The sequence below is a fragment of the Musca autumnalis genome, unplaced genomic scaffold (genome assembly GCF_047663935.1).
Source record: "Musca autumnalis isolate F117 unplaced genomic scaffold, ASM4766393v1 scaffold_4, whole genome shotgun sequence".
Classification (NCBI taxonomy): Eukaryota; Metazoa; Arthropoda; class Insecta; order Diptera; family Muscidae; genus Musca; species Musca autumnalis.
Window position 1 is genome coordinate 128288748 of NW_027411977.1, and position 20738 is coordinate 128309485.

Sequence of the window (20738 nt, forward strand, 5' to 3'; positions counted from 1 at the left end):
TTCATTTATACCAGTGTGCAACATTTGTTATTTTACCAAAAAACAAACATTTGTTTTTTTGTTTTATTTAGGAATTTATCCTAAACATCTTAAAAACTGCGTCATTTTGCGATTTTAAGTATGGTTTTGATGTAGCCCTCATAGAACGGTATATCCCGATGTTCGGTATTTTGAAGGTTTCTAATACACATTATTTAGTCTCAGTTGGAACTATAAAATATTTCTGCCCAGAATTGTCGGTATAACAGTCGGTATTTTTACAGTTTCCAACAGAAGTGGGATAGGTTTCCAACTGAAGTGGCTGAAACCTGGTTCAACATAATATGTGGTGGAGGGCATAGTTAATGTCGAGAATAGATGTTTATTCCTGGCGAAAAGAAGTTTCTCATCTTTATCAAGCGATATTTTTCACAAACAGATTTTAATAATACTGATAGCAGTGTAGCCCTGTATACCTCTGTTTTCTCTTCAGTGGCGTTACCAAAAACTACCACCGAAATATCCATGGTAGGATTGGGGGGTGTCCATCATATCATGGATATTTAGGTGCTGCTTTTGGGTATCCAAGCATAAAGTATTCGAAAGTTTGAAAGGAGTGGACTATTATTTGCCAATACTCTTCCACATTATTGGAACTAGGAAGTCTGTTTTTCAGCAAGTGGGTCAATTGGGTACAGTAGGCTCGCACAACCTCTTGACTTTGCCGCTTTTCGACGTACAGTTTTCGTCCCTTCGATATCTGAGGTCATATCTCGTTTCAAGACGTTAAGTTACAGTGTGTGATCTGCCAGAAACACTGTTATATTCCACCTTCTATGTCAAATAAACAAAATAAAATAAAACTCAAAAAACAAATAAAACTCTTTATTACTTTTTTCTTATTTTTTACAATATTAATATGTGTAAATGACTTTCTGCCATGGTATCTAAATTTTAATTGTAATCTCACAATACTTGTATAATTGGCATTGTAGGCTTTCTATGTATAGATAGCTAATAAATAAATAAGTAAATCCTCACTAAGACCTTTTAATCTTAAATAGAATTTTTCAGCAATAAGAGTGTAAGCTTAATTTCTTTACGAAGAGTAATTGGATTTACAACCAGCAAAATTATATTCTTAAGGGCCTAAATTATTCAAGAATACATAAATAATTTATGTTTGTAGAATCAATGATATATTCCACATTTACACTCTCTTTTGTCTTTTCTTTCTAGGTAAAATGTATGCTGTTATTGGACGACGACATGGCAAGATTTTGTCTGGTGACCTTACCCAAGGTTCTGGAAACTTTTCCGTTATGGCCATACTGCCGGTAATTGAGTCGTTCAATTTTGCCCAGGAGATACGTAAACAAACCTCAGGTTTAGCCTGTCCCCAGCTAATGTTTAGCCATTGGGAGGTAAGTGGATTGCCCGTAAAACTTTTTTCTTAACCATAAAACATATTCGTTCTCACAGCATGATATGTAATTAATATTAAAGTGAAAAAGTTATAATTTTCTCCTAAAACAACAAAGTTATCTGTATAAATAAACGTAGGATAATATTTATGTAGTTGTGTGGACGTCGGTGAACTATGAGGAGTATAATTCGATTAATTTATTCACTGTTAGATTTGAGTTTTGTTCACTTTTATGATTAAAGATGTGTAGGTATAGAGCAATTTGTTGGAAAAGTTCTGTTGGCATTTATACCTTGAAAATGGGAAGCACAAAAAGAAGAATTTAGTGGAAAAAGGTTACGCAAATATTAATTACATAAGAATTGGGTTTATTAATTCTATATATCACTATACAATAAGTTATATTAACACTAGCAATATTTATTAAGAAAAACTTATTTTTTACGAAAATTATCAATAGCCCTGTTAGCACTTAAACAAGTCTTGGACGTTTTTGGTTGACGCTGCAATATAGTAAATTATTTGTTGATATTCGACAGGTTTCAATTTTATCCCATCTGGCCTCTGCGTGTGATAGATAGTATGTACTTAGCCCTACTCCCATTAGCCCTGCTATAAAGACATATGTACATCCAAGCCAAACATAATAATGTTAAACAAGTTGGGAGAAGTAGGTTTGAGGTACTTGACAATAGCCTTGACATTATAAATTTCAAAATTGGTAATTCCCGATATTTGAAAGGGGCTCGCATAATTGCCATTCTGAAGACGGACTATTTAGATATCTAGGGAGCATCGTAAGAGACAACCACAAAGACTGCAAATGATGTCGACGCTGATTTCTGAAATCATGAACTCCACTCTTCCTGAAGATGTCAAACGTTGAGTTGCTAACTAAATGGACGCCTTCTTCTGAGACCTATAATCAAAATTCCTTAATGTTAATAAGTAAAAAAGTGTTAAGTTCGTCCGGGCCGAACCTTTTTTATACCCTTCACCATAAAATATTCTGAAGTAGAACGGATGGAACATACCAAGGAACGGTTCTGACCGGTTTTAACATGGCAAAGCCCAGGATTTATCTTGGTCCCTCTTTCATCTCAAGTGGACACTGACCTCCCCGTGGTGTCACCTGGGGAACTGCCTTTAACACCCGTTAAAGGTAGTGAGCTAACATGTGCCGCGCGTTCACCCATAAGAACGTTAAAAACTTGGGTTTGGGCGTCGGGTTAGTAACCCTCCCCTAGAAAAAACAGCCTACTATGAAAAAACGAAAGAAAAGAAAAACAACCCCTCTAAAGTTGACGAACCCCGCAAACGTTTTAAGGACCATGATCTGCGAATCTGCACCTGGAATTTTCGCACTCTTTATAGAGAAGGTGCAGTCTTCGCATTGGCAGACGTATTTGAAAAGTACAAGGCCGATATTACTGCCATACAGGAAATACGATGGATTGGGAAAGGCGTCACAACAACACCTAGTCGGAGACTATAATATCTGGTATCCAGCTTCACCCCAGTGAATGAAAGACTTGCTGCAATTCGAATAAAAGCTAAATTCTTCAACATCAGCTTTATTTGCGCTCATGCTCCCACTGAAGAAAAGGACGAACAGACCAAAGATATATTTTACGAGCGCTTAGAAGAAACATATGACCGTTGCCCTGCCCATGACATTCAAATCATTCTAGGCGATTTTAATGCCAAAATTGGAAAGGAGAATATCTTTGGCCCAACAGTTGGGAAATTCAGTCTACATAGTGAAACATCAGACAATGGAATGAGGCTGATAGACTTCGCAGCGGCAAAAAACATGGTAGTTAGCAGTACCAGATTTAATCATCTCGATATTCATAAGGGCACCTGGCTGTCTCCAGATCAAAGAACAAGTAATCAAATTGATCATGTTGTGATAGATGGAAGATGTGGGATGTACGATCGTTCTGGGGCGCAAACATTGATTCGGACCACTACCTTGTTGCAGCAAAGGTGCGTACCCGTCTAAACGTTGCAAATAAAGCACGAACAGACACAACGCGGAAGTTGGACATCGATAGGCTGCAAGCACAACAGATAGCCACAGCATATTCCACTCAACTAGCCCAATTGCTTAACGCGAGCACTCTTTATCCCGATAACATAACAACACAATGGCAAAATATTGCCAACTCTATGCAAACAGCCGCAAAATCCATACTTGGATTCCAGAGACCTCCACAAAGGAATTCATGGTATGACCAGGAGTGTCGTGCTGCTACCGAAGAGAAAAATGCGGTGTATAGAGCTACTTTACAATCAGTAGCAACGCGTAGCGCACGAGAGAGATATCGGGAGTAAAGGAGAGAAGAGAAACGTCTTTTCCGCAAGAAAAAGAGAGAAGTAGAAAAGCGGGAGTGTGAAAAAATCGAGATGTACAGGAGCCAGAATGAAGTCCGAAAATTCTACCTAAGAGTGAAACATCAAACAGATGGCTTTGGTACAGGCACATCCTCCTGTAGAGACCAGCAAGGTAATCTGGTAACAGATACAGATAGCGTGCTCAGGATATGGAAGGAACATTTCTCCAATCTGCTGGTATCCAATAGTAGCGAAGACGATGATACCACAGATCCAATCCCAGAAGATACTAGATCCTCAGTTAAAATTGGAATGAACCTCTCCGAAGAATTTTGTACCAAAAGAGGTTTCAGACAAGGAGACAGTCTTTCGTGTGACCTATTCAACATTTTGCTAGAAAAGGTAATACGAGATGCAAATGTCAAAAGAAATTGCACAATTTACACCAATAGCCACATGTTACTTGCCTATGCTGATGACATAGACATCATGGGAAGATCAGTAAAGGAAGTAACTGATACCTTTGGGAAGTTCGAAGCAGAATCTGCGAGAGTGGGTCTGGCGGTAATCGGCGAAAAGACTAAATTGATGGTGTCGGCGCGCAAAGCGTCCATAGACCTCGGACCAACTGTGGAAGTTGGTACCTACAATTTTGAGGTAGTTAAAGACTTCGTCTACCTCGGCACTGCCATAAACACAACAAACAACATCAGTTGTGAAATAAGAAGAAGAATTGTATTGGCCAACAGATGCTACTATGGCTTAAGTAAGCAAATTTAAAAACAAAGCCACATCTCGTCAAACAAAAACAACACTATACAAAACGCTGATACTACCCGTGCTAATGTATGGCTTCGAAGCATGGGTACTTGCGCAAGCAGATAAGGCAGTGCTTGGTGTGTTTCAGAGGAAAATTCTTCGAAAGATCTACGGGCCGATTTGCGTTGACGGTGAATATCGACGTCGTATGAACCACGAGCTATATAAACTATACAAAGACATGAATATAGTTAAACGTATCGAGATGCAACGATTGCGTTGGCTAGGCCATATCATAAGATTGAGCGATGATGAATCCGCTAAAAAGGCGTATGAATACATGCCACATGGTGGTGCACGCAGAATCGGCAGGCCTAAGCTTCGATGGAGCATACAAGTGGATGAAGAAATGAAAAGGCGCGGTATTCCAAAAAGTCAAGCGAAAAACAGAGAGGAATGGAGATCTTTTCTTAATTCGGTCTATGGAACAAATGTTCTGTAATGGGCCAACTAAGTAAGTAAGAACGGAATAATTATTTTCTTTCCTGTTCACAATTTTAGGCGGAGATATTTTGTGACCACTGATACCTAAATAAGGTAAAAAAATCATAAAAATGTATTCAATCGGTCGGGAACCTTATACGAGGCTAAATCAAAGTGCACGCAGAGAAGAAATATTGTAGGAGCAACCATATTCTAAGAACAAATTAGTGAATTTTAAAATTCTGAAAATATGTATTGTTGGTGCAACAATATATTTTGTGTCATTATGTTTCCTTATAAAAAATATATGGTTGAACCAACAATATATATTTTCAGAATTTTAAAATACACTATTTTGTTCTTATAATATGATTGCTCTTACAATATCTCTTCTCTGCGTGTGTGGACCTATAGTGACAGTTTTTGGTGGCAATATTGTGTGACCACTGGGAAACTCAAATGTCGACTTACAAATAGTTCGGTCGAAAATTGTAGCTAATATCTTCAAAATACCGAAAATCAGAAGTTACCGTTATATGGGGGCTATACCAAAACATGGAGCTATGTTGACAGTGTTTAGTGGAGATGTTTTGTGATCCTAGGAACCTCAACTGTCAAATTACAAATATTGTAGCTAATATCCTCAAAATACCGAAAATCGGGAGATACCGTTATATGGGGCTATACCAAAAAGTGGTCCGATATAGCCCATCTTCGAACTTGACCTATGAAAAAAACACTCGGGTACAAAAATATAGCGCTCTAGCTCAATTATTGCGAACGCTAGATTGATTACAACAGACGGACATGGCTAGATCGTATTAAGCTGAAAACAAATCCAACGTTTGCGTAAAGTTTTGAGTCGTTTTGGCCGTGTTTACACTGTTGGGCATGATGCTGAAAAATTTAAATTCATTTGAAATATATGCTGGCAAACAGATCAACGCTGGACTTTGGTGTCGGCGTCGCCCTGTTGTTGTTGTTTTTTTCTCAAAGCCCAACACAAAACTTTACTCAAACCTTGGTTGTGTTTTCAGCTTTAGAATTTTATCCTGATCAAGAATATATATACTTTATATGGTCGCAAATGATTAGTTCGATATGTTACAAACAGAAAAACGAACTTATTATACCCTCCATACTATGGTGGAGGGTATAAAAAAGGATTACCCCAGGCGTACTGACTTCCTATTCACCTCCTAGGCGACAGAAGTCAACATACAGCTGTTCATAATACAAAGATCCCTAGGATCTTCGATAGTCTCCTTAATTTCTCCTCGCACGCCATGCACAGCAACCAGAAGGTGAAATCCAGAACAAAGTCCAAAAAGCATTAGCAGACTACTCCCGGCACTAAGATAAGGAGACATTAATAGCGACATATATGGTTACTACTGATCGCTCTGTCTTCGATTATACCGCTCCGGCCTGGACTTCTTTCCTGAGCGATATACAATGAAAAAACTTGTCCCAAAATAATGCTCTCCATCATAATGTGTTGCCGACAAGACATTTTCTGCTGGCGTTTTATCAGTCGAATTGTTCTCACCATCAGGTTGTTAGGGAAGATCCACCGTTTGGGACTTCAGGTGCTATCGTAAGGACATCGAAGACGTCACACAGTCTTGCCGCTTCCTTGTAAACTTGGACAAAAAAAAATAAAAAATAAGGAGTACTTATGAGGTTACAGGAATGAAAAACTTCAAACTTTGATCCATATATATTCAGATTTGGATATAGCCCCCATATATACCTTTCCCCGATTTTGCTATAACTCGGTCAATTTTAATTGAATAAGCTTCAAATTCAATATGTGCCATTTTCTTAGGCGTATAATTATACTTTTTTAATTGTAATTGTTGAAACCGGACAGAAATTCTGCGCCTCCAAGGAAAAAGCCCTAACGTAGTGGAAGAGCTTACTACTTTCATATACGAAAGGAAACTAATAGTAGGTTTAGATATAACCGGATTTAATAAAGGCACTGGGTTTTAAATGCCAATTCCATTACATATACGTCAAATAAATCCTCATAAAGATGGTTAACCGACAAAAACCTATAATATAAACAGACTATAACTGTTCATATTTAGTTCAATACAGTTCATGGTGAAAGTTCGGCCCAAACGAACTTAACGTCGTTTTTTCTTGTTTCTGTTATGTGTTTTGGTGTCATTTTCGATTTTTTACTACCTTTCACTAACTTTTAAGCAAAAACAACGTCGCATTGACATTGCTCCTGATTATCTCAAAAATGTCATAACCTGTGACGAATCATGGGGGTATGACCCAAAGCACATCAAGATCGGTCAAATGTGAAGGTTTTGTTTTGCATCATGAAATCTTGTCACAAGGTCGTACCGCCAATAAGGAATGCCATCTTGAATTTATACGCCGTTTGCGCGAAGCAATTCGTCAGAATTTTGAAAAAACTAATCATGGATTTTGCACCATAATAACGCATCAGCTCACACATCTATGTTTGTCCATGAGTTTTTGGCCAAAAAGAAAACCGTTCTCATACCTCAACCACTGTCTTCACCGAACATGGCCACCACTGACTTTTTCCTCTTCCCAAAACTGAATACACCGATGAAATCGTTTTGCTACATTCCTTTAAAAAAAAGTCGAAGACCCATCACCCTATATCAGCAGTTCCACACTTGACTGCTACCCCTATACACTCCAAGTAAGAAATAACCCATTATTTTTAGCCCCATTTATTTTCTTGCTCCGAATTTTTTTGCGAAGATGAAGCGCTTACCTAATAGTCTGGTTACACTATGCAACCCGAAAATTATAAACCATATTCTAACACGGCAGCGTGATAGAATACCAAAAAAGAGAAGACACGTGACTCGCCGTTTTTTTCTTATCTCATCAACTTTCGCGGTTATAGGCCTCCAAAGGTTTGAGGCTTTGATGCCAAAAGGGATCATTTTGTCAGGACTGTATCTTCCAAACGACAAAAATGTACCTTAGATCTCAATAAACATATTTTTAGAACATACGAACTCAGTATGAACGGATCTCAAAGGTCAAAATAGCAAAGCAAATGGGATTTTTATCCGTCTCGTATTGAGTTTTAATGACAAATGTTTATGAACTTTATGCTTTACAATTCAAAAATAGGTATTTTTTTATCTCATTTCTTCGAATCCATTGTCAAACCGTGTTATTCATTGAGGATTTGTCTGCAACCTCTCTTGCGGACTTTGTCGGATTTTTTCGCCCATTGATACTGTTTAGGATTTATTATCGTCCATGTTCCCTATTTTTATCCTAAAGCGACTAATTATAAAATTAAAAAAAAATGGTAAAGGCGAATTGTCCCGATTATTGAGACTTATATGATTTTAGTTTTTCATGACTGATGGACCGTTGTAAGTATAGCGTTTTCCTTAATAGGAGAGATATCGTGCCACCACCGAAATGCATGCCTCCTATATGTACCACAGCACATTCCACAAAATTTCATGAAAATCGAACCAAGAAAGAACATTTGATCGGAGGCGCAACCACCGTTGTCTCGAAAATTAATTTGGAAGACGATGCATTCATAAGTTTAGCAAATATAGCGATATAAAACATCTTCTGAAAATTTCATGAAATTAGGTTCAGTAGTTTTCGAAAAATAATGTTTTGAAAAGAGTGGGCGTCCGGTATTTTGGCTCCAAATATGTACCTGGGGTACCTGGGGAAGGTACCCCACCTCCTCCGAAATTCATAAAATATGCATGACCACGGCAAACCTTGAGCATTTGCCGCAAATTTCATGAAAATCCGTTTAGAAATTTTTGAGATATAACATATTTAACAAGTAAAAAAGTATCAGTCGGCTTTGCCGACAGGTATATACCCTCAGCCTGTGTGGATTGAAATACTTTTTTTCAAACAAAAAAAATGTATGGGCGTATGAACGGACAGAAATATGGATTGGATTAAAGCTCAAAAATTTGCGGGGGATATCGATAGATAGGGCTTTTGTACCATACTAGTCCAAAGGATCCTCGAACAGACCCTTAACTGCACAAATATGTTGAACATTTGTATGGGTGGTACACCAAGGATTGGACCGATAGGGCCCAAATTTGAACATAAACTAAGCTTGGACAAAATATTTCGAGATCGAAAATCGGATGCTACTTTTGTGAGATATTGCGTTTATCATTTCAAAGAATATTTTCGAACTTTTGTGGGAGAGGTACGGAAGCAGTGGACCTGTAAGCACTAGCTTTGAATTTCATCAAATATTCGAAGAAATATAACAAAGTGTGGAGGAACGCAGTATTCGGTTCGAGCTCTACAGCCACTACATATGGTGCCATAGGGGTTTTTACTCCTTTCGGGCTGTTTTCTCAAGAAGTATGGACTTGCACCTGAAAAAACTTTTAGTGTCGTAATTGAGGCAGAGAATGCAAGATGATTCAACAAAAATCAAAGTGATTCGAGAGCAGGACTTAAAGTGAATTTATCTAAAATTTTGTGCGGAAGGTACCCGAAGGAGTGAACAAAACAAATACAGTCCATATTGGTCACTCCCATCCAGAGTTATCGTGCGCACAATTTTTCCGAACATTTTTTACCTTTTTTGGGGAGGTACCTGAAAGAGTTGTCCGATATGGCTTATCTTCGAACTTAAACTAAGCTTGCACAAAATATAACGAAGGCCACATTTTAGACCGAATCGGTAGGTCCGTTCGAGAGTTATCTTGCGCTCCAACCACTACACATACATGACATAGGGGTTTTTTTTGCAACTTTAAAGCTATTTTCTCAGGAAGTATGGACTTGCCCCTGTTGAAACTTGTACCGTCCTATGCGGGCAGTGAATACAGGTTGCTACAACAAAAATCAAAGCGATGAGAGAGCAGGTCCTAAACTGAACTTTTCCGAAATTTTGTGTGGGAGGTACCCGAAGGAGTGGACCAATTGAATCCATATTGGAACCTCATCTAAGTCTGGTAGGAATTTCACGATATGTAAAGTATGGACCAAATCCGTTACTCCCTTTAAGAGTTATCGTGCGCACAAATTTTCCGAACATTTTCGAACTTTTGTGGGGGAGGTACCGGAAGGAGTGGACCGATATAACCCATCTTCGAACTTAAACTAAGTTTGGACAAAATATTACGAAAGACATATTTGGGGCCGAATCGGTTGATCCGTTCGAGAGTTATCGTGCGCACCAGGCAGCCAGCCAGACGGACGGACATTGCTAAATCAACTCCAAATTGTCTGAAACACATTGCGTCCAAACATACTTGGGGTCTAAAACCATTATTTCGATGAGGCACATTTTGCCCGTATGAAAGTGTATATACCCTCGTTAGCATAAATGCTGAGGGTATAAAAACGTACATTTTCAAACCGATACATTCGATATTATTGCAAATGTTGCGTTTTTTAATATTCAACAAAATATGCAGCTTATTTGCAGACTATTCCAGGAAAATAGGTTCAGTAGTTTTGAAAAGTGGACGTCGTCATTTTTTTCTTTTTTTTTTCATAAAAAAATATATCCAAATACCTCCAGCCGTTCTCAATTGATGCACTTACCAATGAACGATATTTGATTTCTATTTACAAAGATACGAGGGCGGTTCGGAAACTTCTTAGCCTATCAATGAAAGAGAATAGTTAGTTTTTCAAAAATGTTTTTATTTTTCAATATAATCTCCTGAAACTTCAGTACACTTAGTCCAACGCTTTTCTTGCAATTCTATCCCTTGATTAAAATAGTTTCAATCAAGGTCTTCAAAATAGTGGTTTACAACTGTAATTGCATCTTCATTTGAGGTAAAACGCTTGCCAGCAAGGAATTTTTTTAGATTTGAGAACAAGTAAAAGTCACTGGTAGCTAAATCAGGAGAATAAGGTGGGTGGTCAAGCAACTCGTAATTTAATTCGTTGATTTTAGCCATTGTTAAAACACTCTTGTGCGCTGGTGCGTTGTCTTGATGAAAAATTATTTTTTTTTGTGTTGTAAGCCAGGACGTTTTTCTCGAATTTGTACATTTAATTGATCCAAAAGGTCAGGTATAGTATGTATGTTCATATAAGAACGCCTCTATGTCCTTGGTGCCACCGTGGTGCAATTGTGAAGCTTTGTACACAAAAGGTCAACCTTGTAAAAATCCTTTATCAACGGATTTATTCTATGATCGACACGCCCTTCGAACCATAAAAGGAACTCCCCATATCAAAAAGTCGGCAATTCCCAAACTCTATTTGAGATGCCCATGATATTCGCAATTTCACGCACTTTTATTCGTCGATCATTTAATACCATATCATGCCCTTTGGCTACAATTTCTGTTGTTGTTGCTGTTTTTGGACGTCCACTACGTGGTTCATCTTCAATGCTTGTACGACCACGTTTAAATTCAGCAACCCAATTTTTTACTGTTGCATATGAAGGAGCACTTTCACCTAACACATTCACCATATCATTATGAATGTCTTGTCCGGATAAACCTTTTTAATGTAAATATTTAATGACAGCACGCATTTCTAATTTTTCCATTGTAAAAAAATTGCGGATGCGTCTTTTTTGAACACCTGTTTCTATATGAAGGAGTTGCCAGGTCGAAACAAAATTTAACGTGTGTTCATAACAGAGATGGAAGTTTCGAAAACACTTAACTTTTTTCTGTGTATACCGCGCTTTTTGTGCTAGGCTAAGAAGTTTCCGAACTGCCGTCGTATAGCATTTTTAAAATATAGGGTATAGGGGAAGTACCCCGCCCCCTCCGAAATTCAATAAAATATGTAGCCTATTTTCACCGGGGACCATCGCTGTACATTCCCTGAAAATTTCAGGAAAATCGGTTCAGTAGTTTTGTAGATGTAACATATTTTAAAGATTGGGAGTGGTCGAGTCTTTGGTTCCCAAATAAGTACGTAAGGTCGGAGACACAAACACAATTATCTCGCAAATTATTTTTCAAAATAGGGTACAGGGGAAGTACCTCGTCTCCTCCAACAAAATATGTAGCCTATTTTCAACGGGAGCCATCTCTGTTAATTCCCCGAAAATTTCAGGAAAATCGGTTCAGTAATAATTCCTTTTTTAATTAATTTCTTATTTTCTTTCCGTAAACATTTAAGTTGGACTATGACGAACATTTCAAAAAAAAAACTTATCCAACTCCGTCCAGCCATTCTCAACTGATGCAATTACCAACGAACGACATTTGATTTTCATTTACAAAGATTTACCTAACTTCCATGTCTCCTGTTTCAAACTAAATCTGTTTGTTAATTCACATGGTTATAACAAAGTCCAAAAGCTGATATACAGTGACTGTCACCGAAAATGATGCAACCTGAAATAAAAAATCTAAACGTTGATAACTTGGAAACTAGTTGAGATTTTTTTTTTTTTAAATTGAAAAAAAAAAACAATTTTGTAGGCTGAAAAGTTGTCTTTAAGATGGTATACAAAAATATACTGTTTACAGTACCGTTATACTAAAATTTTGCGGAAAAACAACAAATGGGCATTTTTAAAGTGAGCATTGAAAATTATACACCATAATAATAGATAAATAATTTCCAAATTTTTCGCTTTTTATGCCATTTTAGTAATCAGAATGTTGGAATAATTGTTTCCCTATCCCTTTCAGTAGTTTTGTCGTTGATTCCGATAGAAAGAATGATGTTCTTGGCGTAATTTTGGCATGGTCATAATTAGTGTCCCTGTGTAGGAAATTTGGGCAATTTGGTTAGAAATTTCCAGTTTTTGAAGTTATTTTCCAAAAAGTGGCTATGAAAAATCATTAAGGGGTATGTCCAGAGAACGTACAAACAATCTAATGATATATAGAAAGTCCTGTATTAGCCCGGCTTGCCCTATATTATACTAGTCTTTGACAGCGATGCCCTGATAGAGGTGAAAATCAGGGCATAAAACAAATTTTTTTAGACTTTTCTTTCAAAATGGTTTTCAAAAATAGTGTTAGCAATGTTTTGACCATGTTTGCATTTATAAAAACAAAAATTTCAACAGGCTTTGTTGCCATTCAAGCCCAAACTATAATACTTCTTACGAAGCGTTAGCGATAGCGACCTTTTATTCATTTAAACTAAGGTGTGTGTTAGCTTCTTCCGCAAGTAAAATATCAATTTTACGCCAGATATGCTGATTTTCATCCTAACTATGAATTTTATACCACACAATGCCCGCAAAAATACGGCATAGCTTGAAGAAATCTGTAGCAAAAAAAGAATTGGAGTGATAGTATGGAACTCGTCGAAGGGAGTAGTATTGCTCGAATGGCAACAATGAGTGTTGAAATTTTTGTTTTTATAAAAGCAAAAATGACCACGACATTGTTAACAATGTTTCTAAAAACTATTTTCAAAGAAAAGTGCAAAAAAATTTGTTCTATACCCTGATTTTCACTTCTATCAGGTCCACGCTGTTAAAGACTAGTATAATATAGGACAACCCGAGCTAATACAGGATTTTCCATAGCCATTTTTTGGAAAATAACTTCAAAAACTGGAAATTTCTAACCAAATTGTCTACACAGGGACACTAATTACGACCATGCCAAAATTACGTCAGGAACATCATTATTTCTGTCGGAATCAATGACAAAACTACTAAAAACGATAGGGAACCAATTATTCAACCATGGCATAAAAAGCGAAAATTTTCGAAATTATTAATCGATTATTGTGGTGCATCATTTTTAATGCTCACTTTAAAAATGCCCATTTTTTGTTTTCCCGACAAATTTAAGTATAACGGTACTGTAAACGGAATATTTTTGTATGCCAGCTTTTCAGCCTACAAAATTGTTTTTTGAATTTTTAAAAATCTCAACTCGTTTCCATGTTATCAACGTTTACATTTGTCATTTCAGGTTGTATCATTTTCAGTGACAGTCACTGTACATATAACATATAACAAAGTGCCTAAAACAGACGAAGTCTTATAAAAGCAATTTTTATAATACAAAAAAACCAAATATTCTGTGATTTGATCCCCAGTCGATTGTCTATCCCTGATCCAGCTGTTTGCAATGACTTTTGTCGGGATTGTGGCACAGTTTGTGGCCAAAAATTAAACGAACCGTATGAGGCAAATAGAGGCGCACACACACAGACCTACGTCCTTTTGATAAACCATGAAAAAAAAACTGTCAATGTATTTGGGCGAAAATATTTTAATACCGAAGACCTAAAATAAACCAAGCATAAAAACTTGGTCAAAGTTGCCAAAGTTTATTGTTGACTTATTCCTTTGGTCAACTGTGTTGTTACTGTAGCTGCCTTGTTCGGCGACTTGGTTCTTGGTGGTTTGGTGCAGCATTAACATTGGCCAACAGTGAGTGACCTTGTGTTTGATTGTTTTTGTTATCGTTGTTGTGATTTCCTGTTGTGGTATTCCCAAACGCGCACAAACATTGCCATTCATCCATTCTGTCCCCCCCGCTCATCATTTGACTTGTTGCTGGGATTATGTTCTTGTTTTCCTTGTAGTTGTTGTTGTTGACTTTCTAAATTATGTTTCTTTCGCTGTTATTGTTGTTGTTTTTAATGTTCGATTTTTATTCTATTGGCAACTATCAATCAAATTTATTGTTTCATTTCATTTTTTGTTTTTTTCATTATTATATGGCTCTCATATTTGTTCTGCTGGTCTGTTGTTGTTTCTATTATACATATATGTACATATCGTCACCATAAATGCCGGAAGACGTAACCCACAAAAATAAAACTTTACAGGAGAAGCAAAAAACGTTATAAAATGAAAACGGTGTTATAAAATATCGAAAAATTTTAGTATCGCGTTTTAAGACAGAGAAGTAATATATTTTTTGAAAAAAATTAAATTTTTTTCCAGAATGTTAGAAGCTGTGTGGGTTACGTCTTTTGGTATTGTATTTTTCTGAAATACTAAAAGACGTAACCTACAATTTATTGAGTATACATTTGAAGAAACTAGTATAAATGAAAAATTATAAACAAATTAGGACTGGTTTATTGGCCTACGCGGTTAAGCGAACTTTAAAGTAGCCATCTGACGGTGTTGGGTTCAATTCCCAGTCTCGACGTTGATATTTCAATGGACCACAATTAGGTGAACTGTTTATTCCAACCATCACTATAATTAATTATAATTTCAATTGTATTAGACGATATTAAATCTGGAATATTATATTTATTGTTGTATTTAAGTCAATTTATGGACAAAATATATTTCATATAAATTAAGTGATCTGTAACAGTTTAAATGTAACTTTTAATTGTCATAAGGAATGTTGTCACAAAGGTAATGACAATCACTTGGAATTAAGCGTTTTAAGTCTTGCAGGTGTTGAAAATTCTTTTTTGGAACTTTTAGCCTTTGTGTGTACATCTGAGGAGGATCCACAGCCTCAAAATTTCTGGAACTTCTCTATGGTAGAATCTGGTACTCGTCTTTGATATCAGTTTTAAAAAAGATTATACTGCTAGGATCAAAAGCCAATGCTCGCAGTGACTGTAGGATTTCCTGTCTTTTTGTATAATCCAAACCAATACAGAAAATTTGCGTTTTTGTCTGGACCTATTCGATTATTACAATCAGTTGATCTCTATTAAACCATGGGTTGGTTGACCAGATCATCTTTTGCAAACTTACAGCCTAATCGTATCCGTCTTTAAAGAATACATCTTTGTACTAGAACGACGTGAATTTTGTGCACATACACGTTTTCGTATCAACGTCTCAAATTTTGAACATTTCCGTTCGTTCTTTCTCTTGGAACAATGAACAATATCGGGACGAGCATTGTCTTCCGAATAACCACTTCCTTTTATCCGGTTAACATATTGTTTTCCATATGTGCGTTTTAGATGTTTATTTAAAACAGGGCATAGGTCTTCTGTCATCATCTTCAATTATGGATTTTTTCTGTAAGACCAGTAAAAACCGTCTAAAGTCAAATCTATTGCTTTAAAAATTAACTAAAATAATGGTCTTTGTGATTTTAGAAAAAAGCTACCATTCTTGAGATATGGTAACCTAAGAGTCAAGTAACACATATGGAGAAATAAGCCGAGTAAAAGACGAAACTGTTAAAGTAACTACACCATGTGATAGGTATTTCCATAAGCTTTAATACCTTACCCATTTTGCAGTAATCGGTTCAGTAGAAGTGGGTCTAACCCGGTTTTGAACCTGGACTTTCGGGTCAAATAAACGGCTAACCGAATTCGCCCCCGTGGAAATTATACATTAACTCAATAAGCCCTCCCTCTGGCATTATAATTGCTGCAAATATCAAAGAATACATTGTTTGTACTGCTGTTTAGATTTGAAATAATGTGGGTTACGCCTTTTGTATTCTATGAAAATTACAATATGCTGTTACGTCTATTGGCATTTCTTGAATACGATCGTTATTTTTAAACGTAGAAGCTTGAAATTTTGCCAGAGCATGTATTTTAGCTTAATATTTCAGATTCCATCAAAAAACGAATTTCCATTTCCATGTCGGTTACGTCTTCCGGCATTTATGGTGACGATATGTATGTATGGTTTTTTTTGTGTTATCAGTTCAATTACTTTGTTGTTTTATTTGGTCGTTCGTTGTTGTTTATTTGTTAACTTGTCCCATTCCCCGATTGTTGTTAATGAGAAAACTTCCGGCCATTATTGTTGTGTTGTGTCTGTCTGTCCGTATTTCCTCTACATTCAGAGCCGGAGCATTCGTTGCTTTTCTTTGTAATCTTAAAATGTATCTTTGGGTTTCTGGTCCAGTTTGTGACTACTGCTAATGAATTTCGTAATTGAAAACAACAAAGAAAAAAGAAACTAAACAAAAGGCAAAAATGACTTCAAAAGGGGTTGCATTCGTAATGGACCTGCATGACGGAAACCTTGCATAAACATTCGTCCGGTTGCAGTTGACATTTTTTTTTGTTAATGGCAAACAGTAGCCATTTGGTTGCACAGGTTGTAATAAATTGAAATTTGTCAAAAGTATGAAATGCATTTCATATTAAATTGATTTACTGAGGTTTGTTCTTAAATAAATTCCCATAAAAATCTTCAGAAAATTGGAAAAATGGTATTGTATGCGTATATTATTTCAAATCATTAATGCATGTCTTTCGGGCAATATTGAATATCATCACGGTTATCTGTGATATGCCAAGAATACTATGATAGTGGGAACAGGCTGTAGGTTAACGAGGGCGCAGCAAATTTTTATGGAAGTGGCTCCATGCTTATGGAGTCTTTAATTCCAATTTCCATGAATGGTATATAAAATACGTGAGACATCGGTTCTTTTCTGCAACAGTTGAATCAAGTCCATGAGTGTCAAATACAATTTCAATAAGAATAACTTTGTTGTTATGTTAATACCCTCAGCCTTTAGACTAACGAGGATATATGGGTAATTACGCGGGAATTTAATATTCAGTGCTCGACATATCAATGGAAACTATTCAGAAAATTAAATATAATCATTTTTGACGTAGTACATTTATTCGTTATTCAAAAATTCCATCATATTTTTGCATAAAATAAAAAAATTATTTTTAAAATATGCACTTAAAACTAGGAAATAATTTGTCGCTTACACTGTGCAACACGAAAATTATTAACCATATTCTGACAACGCAGCGTGATAGAAGACCAAAAAAGGAGGACACGTGTCTCGCAGTTTTTTCGTATCTCATCAATTTCGCGGTTATTGGCTTCCAAAGGTTTGAGGCTTTGATGTAAAAAGGGTCATTTAGTCAGGACTATATCTTCCAAACCGTTAGGAAATTTGAATTCACCTCAGAGGCAAAGTTGTAGCTCTTGTCTTAAAGAACAAAAATTGTGAACACATATAATCCATCAAACTTCATCGGCAAGGTCAAAATCGCCATAGTCAAATTTCTTTTAAATTTTTTCTCAAGTTTTGTTATACAGCTATCAAACCGATGAAATTTGAAGCAAACAACCAACTACAAAAATGTAAACAATAAACATCTTTCTAGAATATACGAACTTTGTAGAAACGGATCTTAATGGTCAAAATAGCAAAACAATTTCGATTTTTATCCTCTTTTCCCGGCTTCTGCTCCATAGATACTAAACCGTTCAAAATTCAAGAAAACAATCAACCACAATATTGTAGAAGAGGCATCAATTAACAACTTTCCGGAACACACGAACTATCTATGAACGCTCCTTTATGGTGAAAATAGCGAAAAACTTTTGAAAATATTCGTATTTTGTACTTTTTTCTCCGATTCTGGTTCATAGATGCCAAACCGTCCCAAAATTAAGGATACAGTCAACCACAAAAATATACCTAAGATTTCAATAAACAACTTTTTAGAACATATGAAGATTCTAGGAATGATTCTTAGGGCTGAAATTCACGAATAATTAAATTATTTTTAACATTCCCCCTGGTCAGGTTTGGAAATAATAAACTGTTAAAAACTCAAGGAAATTTGAAATGTTTGTTATTTACGGACCTGAACAGGAAGGAATGATCTAAAATAATCGAATTTTGAGCTTGAAGAATCGTTCCTAGAATCTTCATTTGTTCTAGCAACTTGTTTGTTGAAATCTAAGGTAAATTTTTGTAGTTGACTGTATCCTTAAGTTTTGGCCGGTTGCGTATCTTTGGACCAGAGTCGGAGAAAAAAGTATAAAAATTGGATGTTTTCAAAAGATTTTTGCTATATTTACCATTAAGAACCATTCATAGACATTTCGTATGTTCCAGAAAGTTGTTTATTGATGCCTTTGCTACAATATTGTGGTTGATTGTTTTCTTGAATTTTGAACGGTTTAGTGTCTATGGAGCAGAAGCCGAGAAAAGAGGATAAAAATTTAAATTGTTTTGCTATTTTGACCATTAAGATCCATTTCTACAGAGTTCGTATATTCTAGAAAGATGTTTACTGAGATCTGAGGTACATTTTTGTAGTTGGTTGTTTGCTTCAAATTTGATCGGTTTGATAGCTGCATAACAAAACTTGAGAAAAATGTTTAAAAAAAAATTTACTATGGCGATTTTGACCTTGCAGATGAAGTTTGATGGATTATATGTGTTCACAATTTTTGTTCTCTAAGACATGAGCTACAACTTTGCCTCTGAGATGAATTCAAATTTGCTAACGGTTTGGAAGATATAGTCCTGACTAAATGACCCTTTTTACATCAAAGCCTCAAACCTTTGGAAGCCTATAACCGCGAAAGTTGATGAGATACGAAAAAACGGCGAGACACGTGTCTTCTCGTGATTCAAAGTGATTCAAGAGCAGGTCTTAAAGTGAAGGTGTATCCGAAATTTTGTGTGGGAGGTACCGGATGGAGTGGACAAATATAGTCCATATTTGAACCTGATCTATATCTGGTAGATATATTAGGATGTGTAAAGTATGGACCAATTCGGCCACTCTCTTCAACAGTTATCGTACGCACAATTATTCCGAACATTTTTGAACTTTTGTGGTGGAGGTACCTGAAGGAGTGGACCGATATGGCTTATCTTCGAACTTAAACTATGTTTGGACAAAATATTACTAAGGCCAAACTTTGGACCGAATCGGCAGACCTGTTCGAGAGTTATTTTGCGCTCCAACCTTCTCACACGGTGTCATAGAGGTTTTTTGCAACTTTCAGGCTATTTTCTCAGGAAGTATGGACTTGCCCCTGATGAAACTTATACCGTCGTATGAAGGGCAGTGAATACAAGTTGCTAAAGCAAAAATCAAAGCGATTCGAGAGGTGGTCCTAAACTGAACTTTTCCAAATTTTTGTGTGGGAGGTATTTAAATGCAAGCGTTTTATTTGTGAGATTCCGTCATGAGAAATTTAATTTTTTTTTAAATTATATTTTATTTTTAACTTTTTAGTAAATAAATTTTTTTGACCACTGAGAACAAAATTATAGTAGATTTAGGCCGAAAATTTAGATAAAAACTTTAAAATGCCTGAAATCGTGTAGTACCGTTCTATAAAGGCTATACCAAAACCTGGACTTATGTCCATAATTTTTGGTCGGGAAGTTTCTGTACCATTGGGGACTCCAAATGCTAAGTTACAGCCAATTCTGGCTAAAAATGAAGATAAAATCCTTAAAACACTTGAAATCGGGTGGTACCGCTATAAGGGGGCTATACCAAAACCTGGACCTATGTTCACAATTTTTGGTGGGGAAATGTCCGTATCATTGGAAATGCCAAATGACAGCTAATTCGGGCAAAAATGAAGATAAAATGCTCAAAATACTTGAAATCGGGTGGTACCGCTATATGAGGGCCGTAGGAAAATTGGGCCCATATTCATGTATTGTCATCCAAATCTGAAAAGTGTGCAAAGTTTCAGTTCGATTGGTCAGCTGCAACTGTGTGGAAAATGAGTTACCAGAGTTGAAATGCAAGTTAAATAAAACGCCGTTAAAACACTGCAAAATGGACCAATCTTTGTATTAATTTCATATTCATGTATTGTCATCCAAATCTGAAAAGTGTGCAAAGTTTTAGTCCGATTGGTCAACTGCAACTGTGTCAAAATTGAGTTACCAGATTTGAAATGGAATTAAAACAAAACACCGTTAAAACACTAGAAAACGGGCCAATATTGGTTTTGATTCCATTATCATGTATTGTCATCTAAATCTGAAAAGTGTGCAAAGTTTCAGTTCGATTGGTCAACTGAAACTGTGTTAAAAATGAGTTACCAGATTTGAACTAAACGGACACCAAAGCAAGTTAAATAAAACACTGTAATTACAAGAAACCC

General features: G+C 36.2%; 1 protein-coding gene across 1 annotated transcript in view; it reads left to right on the forward strand.

The window, feature by feature from the left end:
- Positions 1-20738, forward strand: part of LOC141402652 (elongation factor-like GTPase 1) — a 708076-nt gene that overhangs the window by 591475 nt on the left and 95863 nt on the right. The window contains exon 5 of the mRNA XM_073984347.1: positions 1219-1403. Within this exon, the coding sequence (XP_073840448.1) occupies positions 1219-1403 (185 nt within the window). The remainder of the gene's footprint in view (positions 1-1218; positions 1404-20738) is intronic.